This window comes from Littorina saxatilis, linkage group LG8, assembly GCF_037325665.1.
Source record: "Littorina saxatilis isolate snail1 linkage group LG8, US_GU_Lsax_2.0, whole genome shotgun sequence".
Lineage (NCBI taxonomy): Eukaryota > Metazoa > Mollusca > Gastropoda > Littorinimorpha > Littorinidae > Littorina > Littorina saxatilis.
The window spans coordinates 57,971,633-57,987,633 of NC_090252.1; the positions used below are offsets into that span (position 1 = coordinate 57,971,633).

The 16,001-nt window shown below is 41.1% G+C and overlaps 1 protein-coding gene across 1 annotated transcript; it reads left to right on the forward strand.

Annotated features, from left to right (window-relative positions):
- Window positions 1–1,589: 1,589 nt before the first annotated feature.
- On the forward strand, window positions 1,590–15,311 carry LOC138974754 (basal cell adhesion molecule-like). The gene is made up of 9 exons (XM_070347481.1): window positions 1,590–1,779; window positions 2,418–2,729; window positions 6,998–7,294; window positions 8,562–8,855; window positions 10,128–10,424; window positions 11,233–11,550; window positions 11,988–12,134; window positions 12,628–13,141; window positions 14,973–15,311. Exons 1-8 carry the CDS (start codon window positions 1,590–1,592, stop codon window positions 13,095–13,097), a joined length of 2,325 nt encoding a protein of 774 aa, XP_070203582.1. The 3' UTR covers window positions 13,098–13,141; window positions 14,973–15,311.
- Window positions 15,312–16,001: the final 690 nt, after the last annotated feature.

Below are 16,001 nucleotides of genomic sequence, written 5' to 3' on the forward strand. Positions count from 1 at the left end.
TGTTTTCTAAAGCGACAAACGCAACCATGGTTAACGACGTGCCGCTTTCAATCTAAAGCGGAGATACGCATCCTGGTTAAAGTGATAGTCTCTGTAAAACAGTGCTTACAATAAATATCGTACGGGTGTGTGGCAGTCATATTAGGCCAAGTAAAACACAAGGACGCTAACTTATGTGTGTGTGTGTGTGTGTGGGTGGGGGGGGGGCTTTTATTTTCCTACGTGAAACTCACAGTTGGCCTGTTCTGATAAACATGGTGTCAAGACATGAAAGTGAAGTCATACCTTATTGACGAAAACACATTGAGACAGTGCCCAAGAGAAACACATGCGAATAGAACTTTGACGCGAAATCTTGAGTTTCAGGTACTTATAGGTGTCTCTGTAATGTTTATTTTATTAGGTAATTTTTTTTTTTTTTTAAGGAAAAAAAAGGTAAACTTGTTTTCATTTGAATCCGCTTTTCCTTAGCATTTCCCAAATTGTTATTTGACCTTTAAAAAACAACAACAACAACCTTTACAGAAAGACAACATTTTTACATTAAGACAGGATAACAAAACAAATGTAAACAACAACACATGTATTTCTTCTTTCTGTCAATGCTACTTATGTGAACATTATGTTATGTTTTGTTTTTAATCACTTAAGTTTGATTTGGTTTAATATGCATTTTCATTCGTGTCGTTATATGTGTGGGAGTCACACATGTCTGAGTACAGCTCACTTGCGTGACATTTCAACAAGCGCTGACACACACACACACACACACACACACACACACACACACACACACACACACACACACACACACACATACACACACACACACACACACACACAAACACACAAACACACATACATCAGTGTGCAGCTTCCAACGCGTCAGTGCAGCTCTTTCCATTTCAACGTCAATGTGCCAGGTATCATATTTCTTTCTTGGTGTCACAACATAGCTCACTTGTTCGCGAGGCCGCACACACAATGCTTTTGTTTCCATGAAAGCATGACTCCCCCCCCCCCCCCCCAACACACACACACCAACTTGCTGTTATCTTTTGCTTGTTGGCTAAACGAGGAAAATATGTTCAAGATGAGAATAATGTAAGAGTGAAGAAGATAAATGTTAAAACAGCCAGTGAAGTTCATCATAATATAGCATTTTTTGACGACTATGTGTGTGTGTGTGTGTGTGTGTGTGTGTGTGTGTGTGTGTGTGTGTGTGTGTGTGTGCGTGTGTGTGTATGTGTGTGTGTGTGTGTGTGTATGTGTGTATGTGTGTGTGTGTGTGTGTGTGTTTATGTATATATATATATATATATATATATATATATATTATATATATATATATATATAATATATATATATATATATGTGTGTGTGTCTATGTCTGTGTGTGTCTGTGTCTGTGTTGTGTGTGTGTGTGTGTGTCTGTGTCTGTGTTGTGTGTGTGTGTGTGTGTGTGTGTGTCTGTGTGTGTGTGTGTGTGTGTGTGTGTGTGTTCAACAGATGTGACACATAACGTGACTGGACCTGAATATTTGGTGACTGACGGGACCAGAAGCATAACATTAACATGCCAGTCAGAAATGCCTCGTGTGGATCGGTACGTCTGGGCCACCCCTGGCACTGAAAACAAGCGCTGCGAGACAGGGACGCCAGACAACGTGTGCACCTTCACTCCCAGGCTGGAGGACGACAACAGCAACGCCACATGTTTATTGCTAGACTCCCAAGGAGTGACTTCATCCCGAGCATTGTACATGGTTAACCTAAAATGTGAGTATACCACTTGTGACAGGAAAGTGCCCAGGGTGAAATAACCGTTGACGAATAGAACAATGATTAAGAGACAACAGATTTAAACGTATCAAAAGAAAAGACGTCCCCTGCAGAGTAACTCAACTTTAGACAATGGGCATTTTCTTTTTTTTATGTTCAACACTGTACCTGCTATGTTCATGTTATTTTTGCAGAAGTTATCACAGTGCATTGCAGTAAAGAGAAAATACTTGGTAGAGTCAATAGATACGAGTAATGTCCTGTTGTGCTTCAGCAGTTGAATCATTGCACGGCAAATGCCACATGCGCTGATTTTGATTAATTCAACATATATAACGAAAAGCACTACCATAGACGAGAATGAAAGCGATATACCATATTAGACAAGACAATGTTGGATCAGTTACCACTCGTAAGAAACTATCATGCGCAATATTTAACTGTGTCATTCTGAGAACGATATGTTCGTTTTATATAAGAAAACCCGACTACAAACATTTGTTAAATGTAAACGGGCACAATATCTATGTTTATTATTGTAATGGAAGAATAAAGTAAATTTTACAACATAACATTAGCGGAAGTGACCGTATACCTAAACTATATCTATCATCATTGATACTATCTACTTCCAGACCCTCCACAGTCCAGCCCAAACATCACAATACAAGCAAGCCAGACAGAACCACTGAAGCAAGGAGACAACATTACGTGCACAGTGTCTGGAGGCAAACCACGCGTGTCGTCTGTCATAATCTATTGTCAGTACCCTGACCACAAAGACCAAGAGGATGTCGTCGGTGATGACGAAATAACTGTGACTAGTTCTATCATGGTGAACACCTCACAGTCCACAGACGTCAACACGACATGTACCTGTTATGCGAACTGGCCTCCGGAACCTGGACTGTACACAGACCGAACCGTCATGAGTCTCCAGCTTGAGTGTACGCAGTTGGTTTTCTGTTAATAGTGTTAAACAACTAAAGAACATTATCTCTGCCTCTTTGTGTTTTCCAGTGACTCTGCATGTCTGTCTGACTCTATGTCTATGTCAGTATCTGTCTCTCTGTGTTTATATATGTGTGTCTGTCTGTCTGTCTGTCTCTTTCTCCCTATCCGTCGGTCTGTCTGTCTCTCTTGGTGATATAATGTTTTGTGTAGTACATTAGAAAGAGCCACCTCTGAAATGTTCACATACTACTTTATGATAGTGCAATGCAGTATTGTAGATTTGTTCATACATTGTGTCATTTAGTTAATTGCTAATGATCGTTATCAAATGAGTCAGTTGTTCAATATTTTCCCTCATGGGCGAGCTAGGGCTGATTGTAAAGAAGCAACAATTGCTCATGTCAATTTCCTCGTGAAGACAACATTACCTTTATCTTAACTTCGATATCCTATCTCTCTCTTTCTCTCTCTCTCTCTCTCTCTCTCTCTCTCTCTCTCTCTCTCTCTCTCTCTCTCTCTCTCTCTCTCTCTCTCTCTCTCTCTCTCTCTCTCTCTCTCTCTCTCTCTCTCTCTATCTCTCTATCTCTCTCTCTCTATATATATATATGTATAGGTTACAACACGAGTGGTTTTTTATATGGCTTGTATTTCAGTCAAGACCCAGGGGATGAATATCATCGGGAGACACGAGCCTCTGGCGAGTGGCTCTCGATTGATATTCCCGCTGGGTCTTGACTGAAATACAAGCCATATAAAAAACCACGAGTGTTGTAATCTGTATATCCCATTCTACCATCAAACACAAAGTGTAGACTACTAGCAGCACTGTTGCGATCTGTGGAGTGTGAAACGGTGTTGTCAGCGAGACTTGGCCCTTTTGCAACCTTAAACTAAGTGACCGTCGCTGAAAAAATAAAACGAATGAGTGCATCTATAAGTACGCGGTAACACTACTTTCAGACCGTTTAAAAGCTTTAAGTAAAGGTTCATAAGTTGCAAGAAAGTAATGAAGTCGTATAGAAATCCATTTAGTTGAAGCGCACAATTCTTTTGCGTTTCAGGTCGGCGGAACGGGGAAACCGGTTTGGCCCCCATTTGGCTTACTCGATTCAGAATCGATTCCACGTTGTTTTTTTCGAACGTATTATTATACAATTAGGCTTATTGACAGAGAAGCAAATTTTAGGGAACACATATGTAGATTTAACCATTTGCTCCCTATTTGAAATGTATCTACGTGATAAACTGTTTTGCGAGTGTGTTTGCATGAACCTAAACTGGTATGGGTGTGAGGAAAACAGGACCCAAGTCTGTCACCGCCGCTTGATTGCATTTTGAAAGAATATGACTGGATTACGGAAAAATACACACATGTTAAGTTCTTAGATACCTTCATCGCCAATGTGGACTTACTGCAGAGCCAGGCAAAAGAGTAGATTTGCTCGCAAATACGTGATAACGAAGCGAAGCCAAAGGACGCGTCTCGGTAGATAAACCAGTCGTCTGGTACGATGCAAGGGAGGGTACTCGTTTTTTTGTTTTGGTTCGCAACCATCGGCATTGTGATCAGTGGTGTTCGACTGTTCAAACTAGTGTTATGCACGGGTTAATAAAACTGCGGATAGAACTCTTTAGCAGCAAAGCAATTAAGAGTGTATTACAATCTACCTTTAAGCATATTTCTGATTGGATTAAGGTTGCGCCAGCTTAAACTCTAGTTTTTATCTGTGTGCTGTCCGGGTGCAAGGGAGACATTGTTTTGTTTTGGTTTTTGTTCTTGTAAACCGGTCTGCAGTAGACAGGGACACGGAGAAAACGTTCGAAACAGTATTGAGGGAACACATTTTCTTTCTGTTGTGTTGCATATTCTTTTTGGGATTATTCCTATGGTAGCGATGCTTGTCGACACACGGATAGCAAACAGAGGTTCGATCGTTCGCTAGCATCTGGTTATCTTGTAAGCTGAATGTTCGTTTTTTTCGACCTGCATTGCTTTCATAATGAAAGAAACGTTTGTTTATTGCATCCCATACATCAGATCAGTTCCGAGATTCATGTTTGCGTGCAACTGATATGGTTTTCTAAGCCGTGCGATACGATTTTGGAACTTCATACAAATGTGTCACATTGTTCGGCGCGAGGTCAAAGGTCGGGAGGAACGTAGTTCTTTGCCCAAATCGGAATCTGCACTATCATATATTTTTTGGAGTCCATGATGTATTTATTGAGCTATAAAAATACAACATATATACCCATACTGAAGTAACAGAGACAAAGAAGGGAGGTCATGGGATATATATATATATATATATATATATATATATATATATATATATATATTATATATATATATATATATGTAAAACATCAGAAATTGTGAAAGAAACAATTGAAAGTCAGCAGAGACTTTCTTCCGAGATTTGTTAAAATCTCTTAGCAGAGATAGAGAGAGAAATAAGTATCCCTTCACAGACAGCCTATTGGGAGCATCAGACCCTCCTCAAGGGGGACCGAGATTTACAAAGCAAAGTCCCTTTGTGGGGGACGTATCGCAAGGTAATCTAGTCCTGAGGAGGACCATTGTATTTGTACCTAGACCAGACACGTGTTTCGACACTATTGTGTCTCATCAGTGGTCAGGTGGTACTGATGGCGAGAGTTGTCAACCCATGGTATCCAACTAAGAAGCAAACCATTCTCTGAATGGTAGCTTCTGTTGGCATGGGAGACTACCCTCATCTGACAACCCCAAGAGGATATCTGTGAAGGGAAACACTTTGATTTAAGGCCAAAGTGTAGAATTGATATTTATTAAGAAAGAATTTAGAAATTTAGACAAGTTTTAACCAAGAAATTAGGTTAAAACAAGGGAAATTTGAAAAAGCCTAAAGGGAGGTAACTCTGTACCAGCCTGCAGATCCAGAAATGGATACGCGAACAAGTTAGATCTAATTTTGAAAAGGTTAAACAGGAAAAGCGGTCAACTTTTCACTGCTGTTCAACACAGGACTTGGTAAAGAAGAAGTGTTCTGCTTTATTCAATTGGATCGCTTTAAAGGCGATGCAACTTTCACGGTGACCACATTATAAAACATCAGAAATTGTGAAAGAAACAATTGAAAGTCAGCAGAGACTTTCTTCCGAGATTTGTTAAAATCTCTTAGCAGAGATAGAGAGAGAAATAAGTATCCCTTCACAGACAGCCTATTGGGAGCATCAGACCCTCCTCAAGGGGGACCGAGATTTACATAGCAAAGTCCCTATGTGGGGGACGTATCGCAAGGTAATCTAGTCCTGAGGAGGACCATTGTATTTGTACCTAGACCAGACACGTGTTTCGACACTATTGTGTCTCATCAGTGGTCAGGTGGTACTGATGGCGAGAGTTGTCAACCCATGGTATCCAACTAAGAAGCAAACCATTCTCTGAATGGTAGCTTCTGTTGGCATGGGAGACTACCCTCATCTGACAACCCCAAGAGGATATCTGTGAAGGGAAACACTTTGATTTAAGGCCAAAGTGTAGAATTGATATTTATTAAGAAAGAATTTAGAAATTTAGACAAGTTTTAACCAAGAAATTAGGTTAAAACAAGGGAAATTTGAAAAAGCCTAAAGGGAGGTAACTCTGTACCAGCCTGCAGATCCAGAAATGGATACGCGAACAAGTTAGATCTAATTTTGAAAAGGTTAAACAGGAAAAGCGGTCAACTTTTCACTGCTGTTCAACACAGGACTTGGTAAAGAAGAAGTGTTCTGCTTTATTCAATTGGATCGCTTTAAAGGCGATGCAACTTTCACGGTGACCACATTATAAAACATCAGAAATTGTGAAAGAAACAATTGAAAGTCAGCAGAGACTTTCTTCCGAGATTTGTTAAAATCTCTTAGCAGAGATAGAGAGAGAAATAAGTATCCCTTCACAGACAGCCTATTGGGAGCATCAGACCCTCCTCAAGGGGGACCGAGATTTACAGAGCAAAGTCCCTATATATATATATATATATATATATCTCTCTCTCTCTCTCTCTCTCTCTCTCTCTCTCTCTCTCTCTCTCTCTCTCTCTCTCTCTCTCTCTCTCTCTCCCTCCTTCTCTACTCTTGGCGGTAGACACAATAATGATGCAATCATAGGGTGTGCCTTGCTGTCCTATTTTTAGTACGGGGACTTTGATTTCAAACAATGCATAATGCTCAGAAAATGTATATCATTTTGCTATGTCCTGATGTTATTACTGAGCGTTTTCTCGTGCTTTTGCAGACAAGGCCAAGGTAACTAACTTCACAATCAATGGCACAACTGAATTAACATTGAATGAGACAAGCCACTCCACCGTCATCTTCGCGTGTCAAGGCGATGGAAGACCTCCTCCTGTCTTGAGGCTATACAAGCAGGGCGACGACACTGCTCTCATACAAGCGGAGATCAACGCTGATACACAACAACTGGTGTACACTATAGACAATGTGAGAGGAGAAGACTTGGCAACATACACATGTGAAGCTGACAACGGATTTCAAGATTTAAGCACGAGAACTGTACTGCTGTGGGTCAACTGTGAGTACAAGTGTTGTGTTAATGTTATGCTTGCTGTATTGTCATTGAGACGTTGTTTTGACAATGAGAATGGGTGATAGAGTAAGCAATTAAGTTATCTGTTTGTTTTACATCTGACCAGCGCCCTAAAGAGGGACTGATCTAAAATCTCAGTGTTAGGACATTTCTGTATTGCAACTACAGGGGGAGCTACTGGAAGGGTATCTATCATGTGTTAGAGATTACAAACTCTCAGACCATCAGAAACCATTGCCACGGTAACGTAAGCTAAACTGCCGATCTCGTTTCTTGAGGTCGGCACTTTTTTCTTTATGATACAGGAAGACTTGTTTTGAGAATGTGAAAGTATGCAAAAGCTCTGTGTGGGTTATTTGTTATACAGTGTTGCTGATTGAACATGTTTCTGTCAGCTCTTTATCTCACGTTTATCCAGCTGTCACCGCTCGAGATAGGTCTCTCTCTCTCTTCTGTGCATTGTATGTTCTGAACATATTTTTGTTGTACTATTGCTACATGTTCGATTGCTACCAGCTGTATTTATAATTACCTGCATAATATGCATTTGATTTTATGAATAACCACATATGACCGTATGCTCTGCATGTCTCATCTTCATCATCATCATCATCATGGTCATCATCATCATCATCGTCATCTTTATTATCATGTGCTGAAGTTTTCCGTCCTCCTTTTGTTGGTTAACTTTTTAAATTTTTAATTTTTGATTTGTTAATAATATAATTGTGTGTCTATGCGTCCCAAAGACAGATTGTAAGAAAAGGCGTAGCCTTAAATCTTAATCCTTGTTAAATAAAGTTCAATTCAATTCTTAAGGACCGGTTGTAAGAAAAGGCGTCGCATTAAACCTATATCCTTGAAAAATAAAGTTCCATCATCATCATCATCATCTCTCTCTCTCTCTCTCTCTCTCTCTCTCTCTCTCTCTCTCTCTCTCTCTCTCTCTCTCTCTCTCTCTCTCTCTCTCTCGCTCTCTCTCTCTCTCTCTCTCTCGCGCTCTCTCTCTCTCTCTCTCTCTCTCTCTCTCTCTCTCTCTCTCTCTCTCTCTCTCTCTCTCTCTCTCTCTCTCTCTCTCCCTCCTTCTCTACTCTTGGCGGTAGACACAATAATGATGCAATCATAGGGTGTGCCTTGCTGTCCTATTTTTAGTACGGGGACTTTGGTTTCAAACAATGCATAATGCTCAGAAAATGTATATCCTTTTGCTATATCCTGATGTTATTACTAAACGTGTTCTCTTGCTTTGCAGACAAGGCCAAGGTAACTAATTTCACAATCAACGGCACAACTGAATTAACATTAAATGAGACAAGCCACTCCACCGTCATCTTCGCGTGTCAAGGCGATGGAAGACCTCCTCCTGTCTTGAGGCTGTTTAAGCAAGGCGACGACACTGCTCTCATACAAGCGGAGATCGACGCAGATGCACAACTGGTGTACACTATAGACAATGTGAGAGGAGAAGACTTGGCAACATACACATGTGAAGCTGACAACGGATTTCAAGATTTAAGCACGAGAACTGTACTGCTGTGGGTCAACTGTGAGTACAAGTGTTGTGTTAATGTTATGTTTGCTGTATTGTCATTGAGACGTTGTTTTGACAATGGGAATGGGTGATAGAGTAAGCAATTAAGTTATCTGTTTGTTTTACATCTGACCCGCGCCCTAAAGAGGGACTGATCTAAAATCTCAGTGTTAGGACATTTCTGTATTGCAACTACAGGGGGAGCTACTGGAAGGGTATCTATCATGTGTTAGAGATTACAAACTCTCAGACCATCAGAAACCATTGCCACGGTAACGTAAGCTAAACTGCCGATCTCGTTTCTTGAGGTCGGCACTTTTTTCTTTATGATACAGGAAGACTTGTTTTGAGAATGTGAAAGTATGCAAAAGCTCTGTGTGGGTTATTTGTTATACAGTGTTGCTGATTGAACATGTTTCTGTCAGCTCTTTATCTCACGTTTATCCAGCTGTCACCGCTCGAGATAGGTCTCTCTCTCTCTCTCTTCTGTGCATTGTATGTTCTGAACATATTTTTGTTGTACTATTGCTACATGTTCGATTGCTACCAGCTGTATTTATAATTACCTGCATAATATGCATTTGATTTTATGAATAACCACATATGACCGTATGCTCTGCATGTCTCATCTTCATCATCATCATCATCATGGTCATCATCATCATCATCGTCATCTTTATTATCATGTGCTGAAGTTTTCCGTCCTCCTTTTGTTGGTTAACTTTTTAAATTTTTAATTTTTGATTTGTTAATAATATAATTGTGTGTCTATGCGTCCCAAAGACAGATTGTAAGAAAAGGCGTAGCCTTAAATCTTAATCCTTGTTAAATAAAGTTCAATTCAATTCTTAAGGACCGGTTGTAAGAAAAGGCGTCGCATTAAACCTATATCCTTGAAAAATAAAGTTCCATCATCATCATATCTCTATCTCTCTCTCTCTCTCTGTCTGTATGTCTCTCTCTCTCTCGCTCTCTCTTTCTTTCTCTGTCTCGCTCTCTCTCTCTCTCTCTCTCTTTCTTTCTCTGTCTCGCTCTCTCTCTCTCTCTCTCTCTTTCTTTCTCTGTCTCGCTCTCTCTCTCTCTCTCTCTCTCTCTCTTTCTCTCTCTCTCTCCCTCCTTCTCTACTCTTGGCGGTAGACACAATAATGATGCAATCATAGGGTGTGCCTTGCTGTCCTATTTTTAGTACGGGGACTTTGATTTCAAACAATGCATAATGCTCAGAAAATGTATATCATTTTGCTATGTCCTGATGTTATTACTGAGCGTTTTCTCGTGCTTTTGCAGACAAGGCCAAGGTAACTAACTTCACAATCAATGGCACAACTGAATTAACATTGAATGAGACAAGCCACTCCACCGTCATCTTCGCGTGTCAAGGCGATGGAAGACCTCCTCCTGTCTTGAGGCTGTACAAGCAGGGCGACGACACTGCTCTCATACAAGCGGAGATCAACGCTGATACACAACAACTGGTGTACACTATAGACAATGTGAGAGGAGAAGACTTGGCAACATACACATGTGAAGCTGACAACGGATTTCAAGATTTAAGCACGAGAACTGTACTGCTGTGGGTCAACTGTGAGTACAAGTGTTGTGTTAATGTTATGCTTGCTGTATTGTCATTGAGACGTTGTTTTGACAATGGGAATGGGTGATAGAGTAAGCAATTAAGTTATCTGTTTGTTTTACATCTGACCCGCGCCCTAAAGAAGGACTGATCTAAAATCTCAGTGTTATGAAATTTCTGTAGTGCAACTACAGGGGGAGCTACTGGAAGGGTATCTATCATGTGTTAGAGAGTACAAACTCTCAGACCATCAGAAACCATTGCCACGGTAACGTAAGCAAAACTGCCGATCTCGTTTCTTGAGTTAGGCACTTTTTTCTTTATGATACCGGAAGACTTGTTTTGAGAATGTGAAAGTATGCAAAACCTCTGTGTGGGTTATTTGTTATACAGTGTTGCTGATTGAAAATGTTGCTGTCAGCTCTTTATCTCACGTGTATCCAGCTGTCACCGCTCGAGATAGGCAGTTTGCAAATTATAACTAAAAGGAGATAGGCAGATTTTTTAAAAACCAAAGACAGTTTTTTGCGGGTTTTGTTTTCTCTTGTGAGCGTGACGCAAGCGCTACATTGGTTTATAGATACACTGCTAAAATTGTACAGACAGTAGGATTATATGAGTATGACAGTGCATGTAGCGAGCGGTTTCTTGTCATCCATACAGACTAGAAAACAGAGTATGTGTTTATATATGTGTTTATTTATTTCTTTGCTTGTTTGCTTTGTCCATACAATGTTATATTTTGTTCTAACCTCTTACAGCAGCCTTGCATCTGTTAATAGAGTCCAGCAAATCATCAAACGGTGCTTTTTTTTTCAGCCGCTCCTCGGATACTGGACAACTCCTCTAACTTTGCAAGTCCCCCAATATTACCGCCTAAAGGACTGACGTTTTCACTGGTTGCTTACCCAACGCCTCAATTCAATGGCTCGTACTTCCTTGGAACATCGACGAAACCTGAGCCTGCCTCAGAGAACACTTTTGAGATACAGTGCACGAGAAACGCTTTGATCGAACATCTGGTGACCTGTAATGTCACTCCTCAAAATGTGCCGAAGGAAAACGTGGGTTTGTACGAAATGTCTGTTACCAACGAACTGGGGGAAGCGTCGTTTCGTTTTCGAGTAGGGACTCCAGGTATGCTTTGCTTTTGGACTTCTGTCGATCTTGTCTCTGTCTCTGTCTGTCCGTCTTTGTATCTGTCCAAACCCTCCTTTCCAGCCCCCTCTCTCTCTCTTTTCTTCTATCTCTCGATCTCCCTCTCTCTCGTTATCTATCTCTCGATCTCCCTCTCTCTCGTTATCTCTCTCTCTCTCTGTCTCTCTCTCTCTCTCTCTCTCTCTCTCCCTCTCTCTCTCTCCCTCTCCCTCTCTCTCTCTCTCTCTCTCTCTCTCTCTCTCTCTCTCTCTCTCTCTGTATGTGTGTGTGTGCGCGTGTGTGTGTGTGTGTGTGTATGTATGTGTGTGTGTGTGTGTGTGTGTATGTGTGTGTGTGTGTGTGTGTGTGTCACTCCTTCTATACAACAATTTAACACACGAATGTTGACAAAAGTTTTGTTTTGTTTTGCAATTCAGTTTCTCTGCCACAAGATGACGACTCGATACTCACGGTCGCCATAGTAGTTGCAGTAGTTGGGGTTCTACTTGTCATCGGAATTATCGTCGTTATCGTTATCTGTCTCAAACGACGAAAACTGAAAGCAGGGCACAAAGGCCATCATGGTAATTATTGATTTTTGTTTTGTTTTTTGGGCTTCATGCTTCTTCCTAGGTTAGAATGTTTTATTTAATGTATAACACAGAAGTGTGTTAAGGCGAATTTAAAATCATATCACTTTTTTTCAAACATAGCACACGTATGCATCCTGAACGTTTGCAGTCTAACAAACATGAACCAGCATATTCAAAAAGAAATACCGATATTGGGTGAAACCGTCCATATTTCATTTAAAAACTATGACTCTACTTTTGATAATAATATGTTTTTTGGGGGTACTTTTTGCAAAAGTCATGAACTTGGTTACGGCGTACCCTACGCAGGGTAGACACACACACACAATGATGCCGTTCAAGGTGCTGATCACATGGAACACTAACATACTGTCGCGTTCAGACCTTCAGCAAACGTACAAAAAAGATGCACATTGATTGTAGCTGCACTAGTTACACTTGTCTCGTCACTTCAGTACAAATGGTTGGTTCTTGGTTGCTGCAGATTCCCCAAACCGCAACCAGAACGATGGGACAACTGTACCCGTTACCATGACAGCGACTACCGTTGCACAAGTATCGCTGCCTGATTCCAACGCAACCGACACTAACGATAAGATAAACGATAGTCCCGTAGCTGCGGGTGGTTACATCACTGTTGTCGACGTTGGGAAGAAAGGTCAGCGTTCCACTGATTCCAAAGAGTATGCTAATGTAGACGAACTCACCAAGAACGGCAATAGACAAGGCTCCAACAATGCTGCATCGACTCTGCGCAACAATGTCCAGACTCTGGGCTACGAGAATTTGACACTTAACCCGATTGACGCGCCAAAGGTGATGACTACCGCTGAAAAACCCGACATCGTTGCTTCTATCCCTGAAGATTCTGCAGAGGAGACCAACAGACCCGAAAGTGAGGCCTACGCTGTGGTCGCTCCAAAGCCTAAGGGAGACAATCAACATATCGCCTAACGACAATGCATAAGGCGACGGCGAAAATCAAGAAAGCGTTGTAGGTAAGGGGTACACGTTTGATTTTAAACGTGTGTTTGTTGTTGCTGTTGTTGTTGTTGTTGTTGTTGTTGTTGTTGTTGTTGTTGTTTGTTTATCCTGTAGATAAGGAGTATACGTTTGATTTTAACCGTGTTGTTGTTGTTGTTGTTGTTGTTGTTGTTGTTGTTGTTGTTGTTGTTGTTGTTGTTGCTGTTGTTTCGTTTGTCCTGGAGCTATAATATTATATCATGTTTGCTACGGTGTTCAAATCTGCTGAACCTTTTGAGAGATACAACCCTAAACGTATACACGTCCATGTTGACTATCGCAGAGCTGTACACGCATTCTGCATCAGGTAAAGGCATCCACACGGCACACGCCATTAATACACCGCTACCCTCGTGTCTGCGTTGAGCGGGAAACAATGTTGCACATTAGCACATGTGACAGTTCCAAGATCATATCAGCAACATAACATTTTACTCTGCATACAATTAAGACAGACTGCACAAGAAAGTTACCATGCAACTCGGTGGGAGCCAGCCGCGGGGTCGGGTTGGTTGATATTGAGGTTTGTGTGTAATGTCAACCAATGCTACCCTGCGGCAGGACGTCCACGGGGTTGACGACCTTTTCGTGCACACCAGCCCCGATCTCTGATTGATATTCTATTTAATGGATACTCTTATCCGAGCTACAAGCAATGTCAAACCTATGGCGATTAATACAGAAATAGTACACCATGCTCTTTTTCTAAGTCACATTTTAATCCCGAGAGACTTTCTTTGTTTTCTGGGACACAAGAAACATGTCGAGGCTTGCCGAGATGCCCTCTGCGCAAAAAAAAAATAAAGAAATACATCTGTAAAAAGGGGACGTTTTGAAATAATGACGACGATGACAGACAAGAAAGGGGAGAGCACTTGCCATTAATGCCGTTTTTTCGTTCCGAGATGCCCTCTGCGCAAAAACAAAACATCTGTAAAAAGGGGAAGTTTTGAAATCATGACGACGATGACAGACAAGAAAGGGGAGAGCACTTGCCATTAATGTCGTTTCTTCGTTCCGAGACGCCCTCTGCGCAAAAAAAAAAACAATCTGTAAAAAGGGGACTTTGTGAACTAATGACGACAATGACAGACAAGAAAGGGGAGGGCACTTGCCATTAATGTCGTTTTTTTGTTCCATATGCGAGCAAGGTTTTGGAAGAGGTCAAATCGCACAGCATGTTTAAAGCATTTACACACGCCATCCTTGAAGCAGTGTTGTTGTTTTTTTGGGGTTTTTTGTGTGTGTTTTTTTAAGATATGCCTTTAATTTTCTCACCATTCGGAACCCCAGAACATAGATTATGTTACGAGTGATTTAATTTTTTTTCTTTTTTTTCTTTTTTACTCTTATTTTCTTTTTACAAAGGCAACACAAGCAAACATTGATGACATTATGAACGTACTGCCTGCTTAATAATAATACCGTCAGATAATAATACAGTCAAACAAACAAACAAAAAACGAAACAAACAAGCAAACAAAAACAAAAACAAAAAAAAGACATATATATACACAAATCATCACATCTCAGCAGTGTTTTTGTTTACTTGTTGGCTTGTTCATGCCACATCAACTTTATAAACTTCGCATCACACTTATTTTAATGAGCCCATCCGTGATTAAGGAGGGAGATATATAAATAATTGCATGCACATAATTTACTATTGCAGATAACTAGATCGATATTATGCTCCTCGAGCGAGTGAAAGGAACAGTTTTTATATCGACGGACCAACTAAGATTGATCGAACATAATTATATTGTTTTGTGTTTGCTTTAATTAAGATGTGTTTTGTCATTTCAGGATAGCAACCTACAACAAGTGGCTTTACAAAGGGAACAACCTGTACTATGCCCACACTACTTTGTGCCAGTGCAAGCATCCCCCAGACACTTCAAAGGATATCACATACATTGGTGGAGAATGTTTGTTTTCGTAAATGGAAGAACACATAAACAAGAGCAGTGTCAGGGCTGGGGTTTCGGGGATGGGGGAAGGTTCTAAGATGAGCGACGATTGGTCAGATGTCCTTGAACATTTAGATATGTATTGGTGTGACTTTCGACAACACACACACACACACACACACACACACACACACACACACACACACACACACACACACACACACACACACACACACGCACTCACTCACCCACACACACACACACTTACACACATATACGCACACACACACACACACACACACACACACCCCTCCCCCCCACACACACACATTCACACAGACACACACACACACCCCTCCCCCCACACACACACATTCACACAGACACACAGGCACACAAACACACACAGGCGCTTATACACAGCCTGCAACTGTTATGGCAGAAATGAAGAATCATATACATTATGTATTATGAAAAGAGCCCTGCTGGGAAACTGTTGTGGCGAACATGACTGTGCTGTGCTGCACAGACACACACTTGCATGTGTTAGCTCAAAAGTAATCCGCAACTGTTCTACTGAGTTGTTATTAGATTTTTTTCGGCGAATAACGACACTTTCCCGTGTCAAATATTCCCGTTCCTTCTCATATTTCATTCAGCGCTGGTCAGGAATTCAACGCTCTAATCTAGTGAGCGCACGCTCATTCCACATCGTACGGTACTAAAGCGCATTACACAGCGTAACAGCACTGTCCTATCCGCAGTATCGAAAGACAGCTCAGCACATACTTTTGATATAAATACTATGACGTTCAAACTCGAACACATTCCTCGTTGTGGCGTCATGAATTCAAATCCCAAACATGTGAAAAGCGGGCCGCTCCATTCACGGGCGAAAAGTATCAGCACAGGTTAAGCGAGCAAT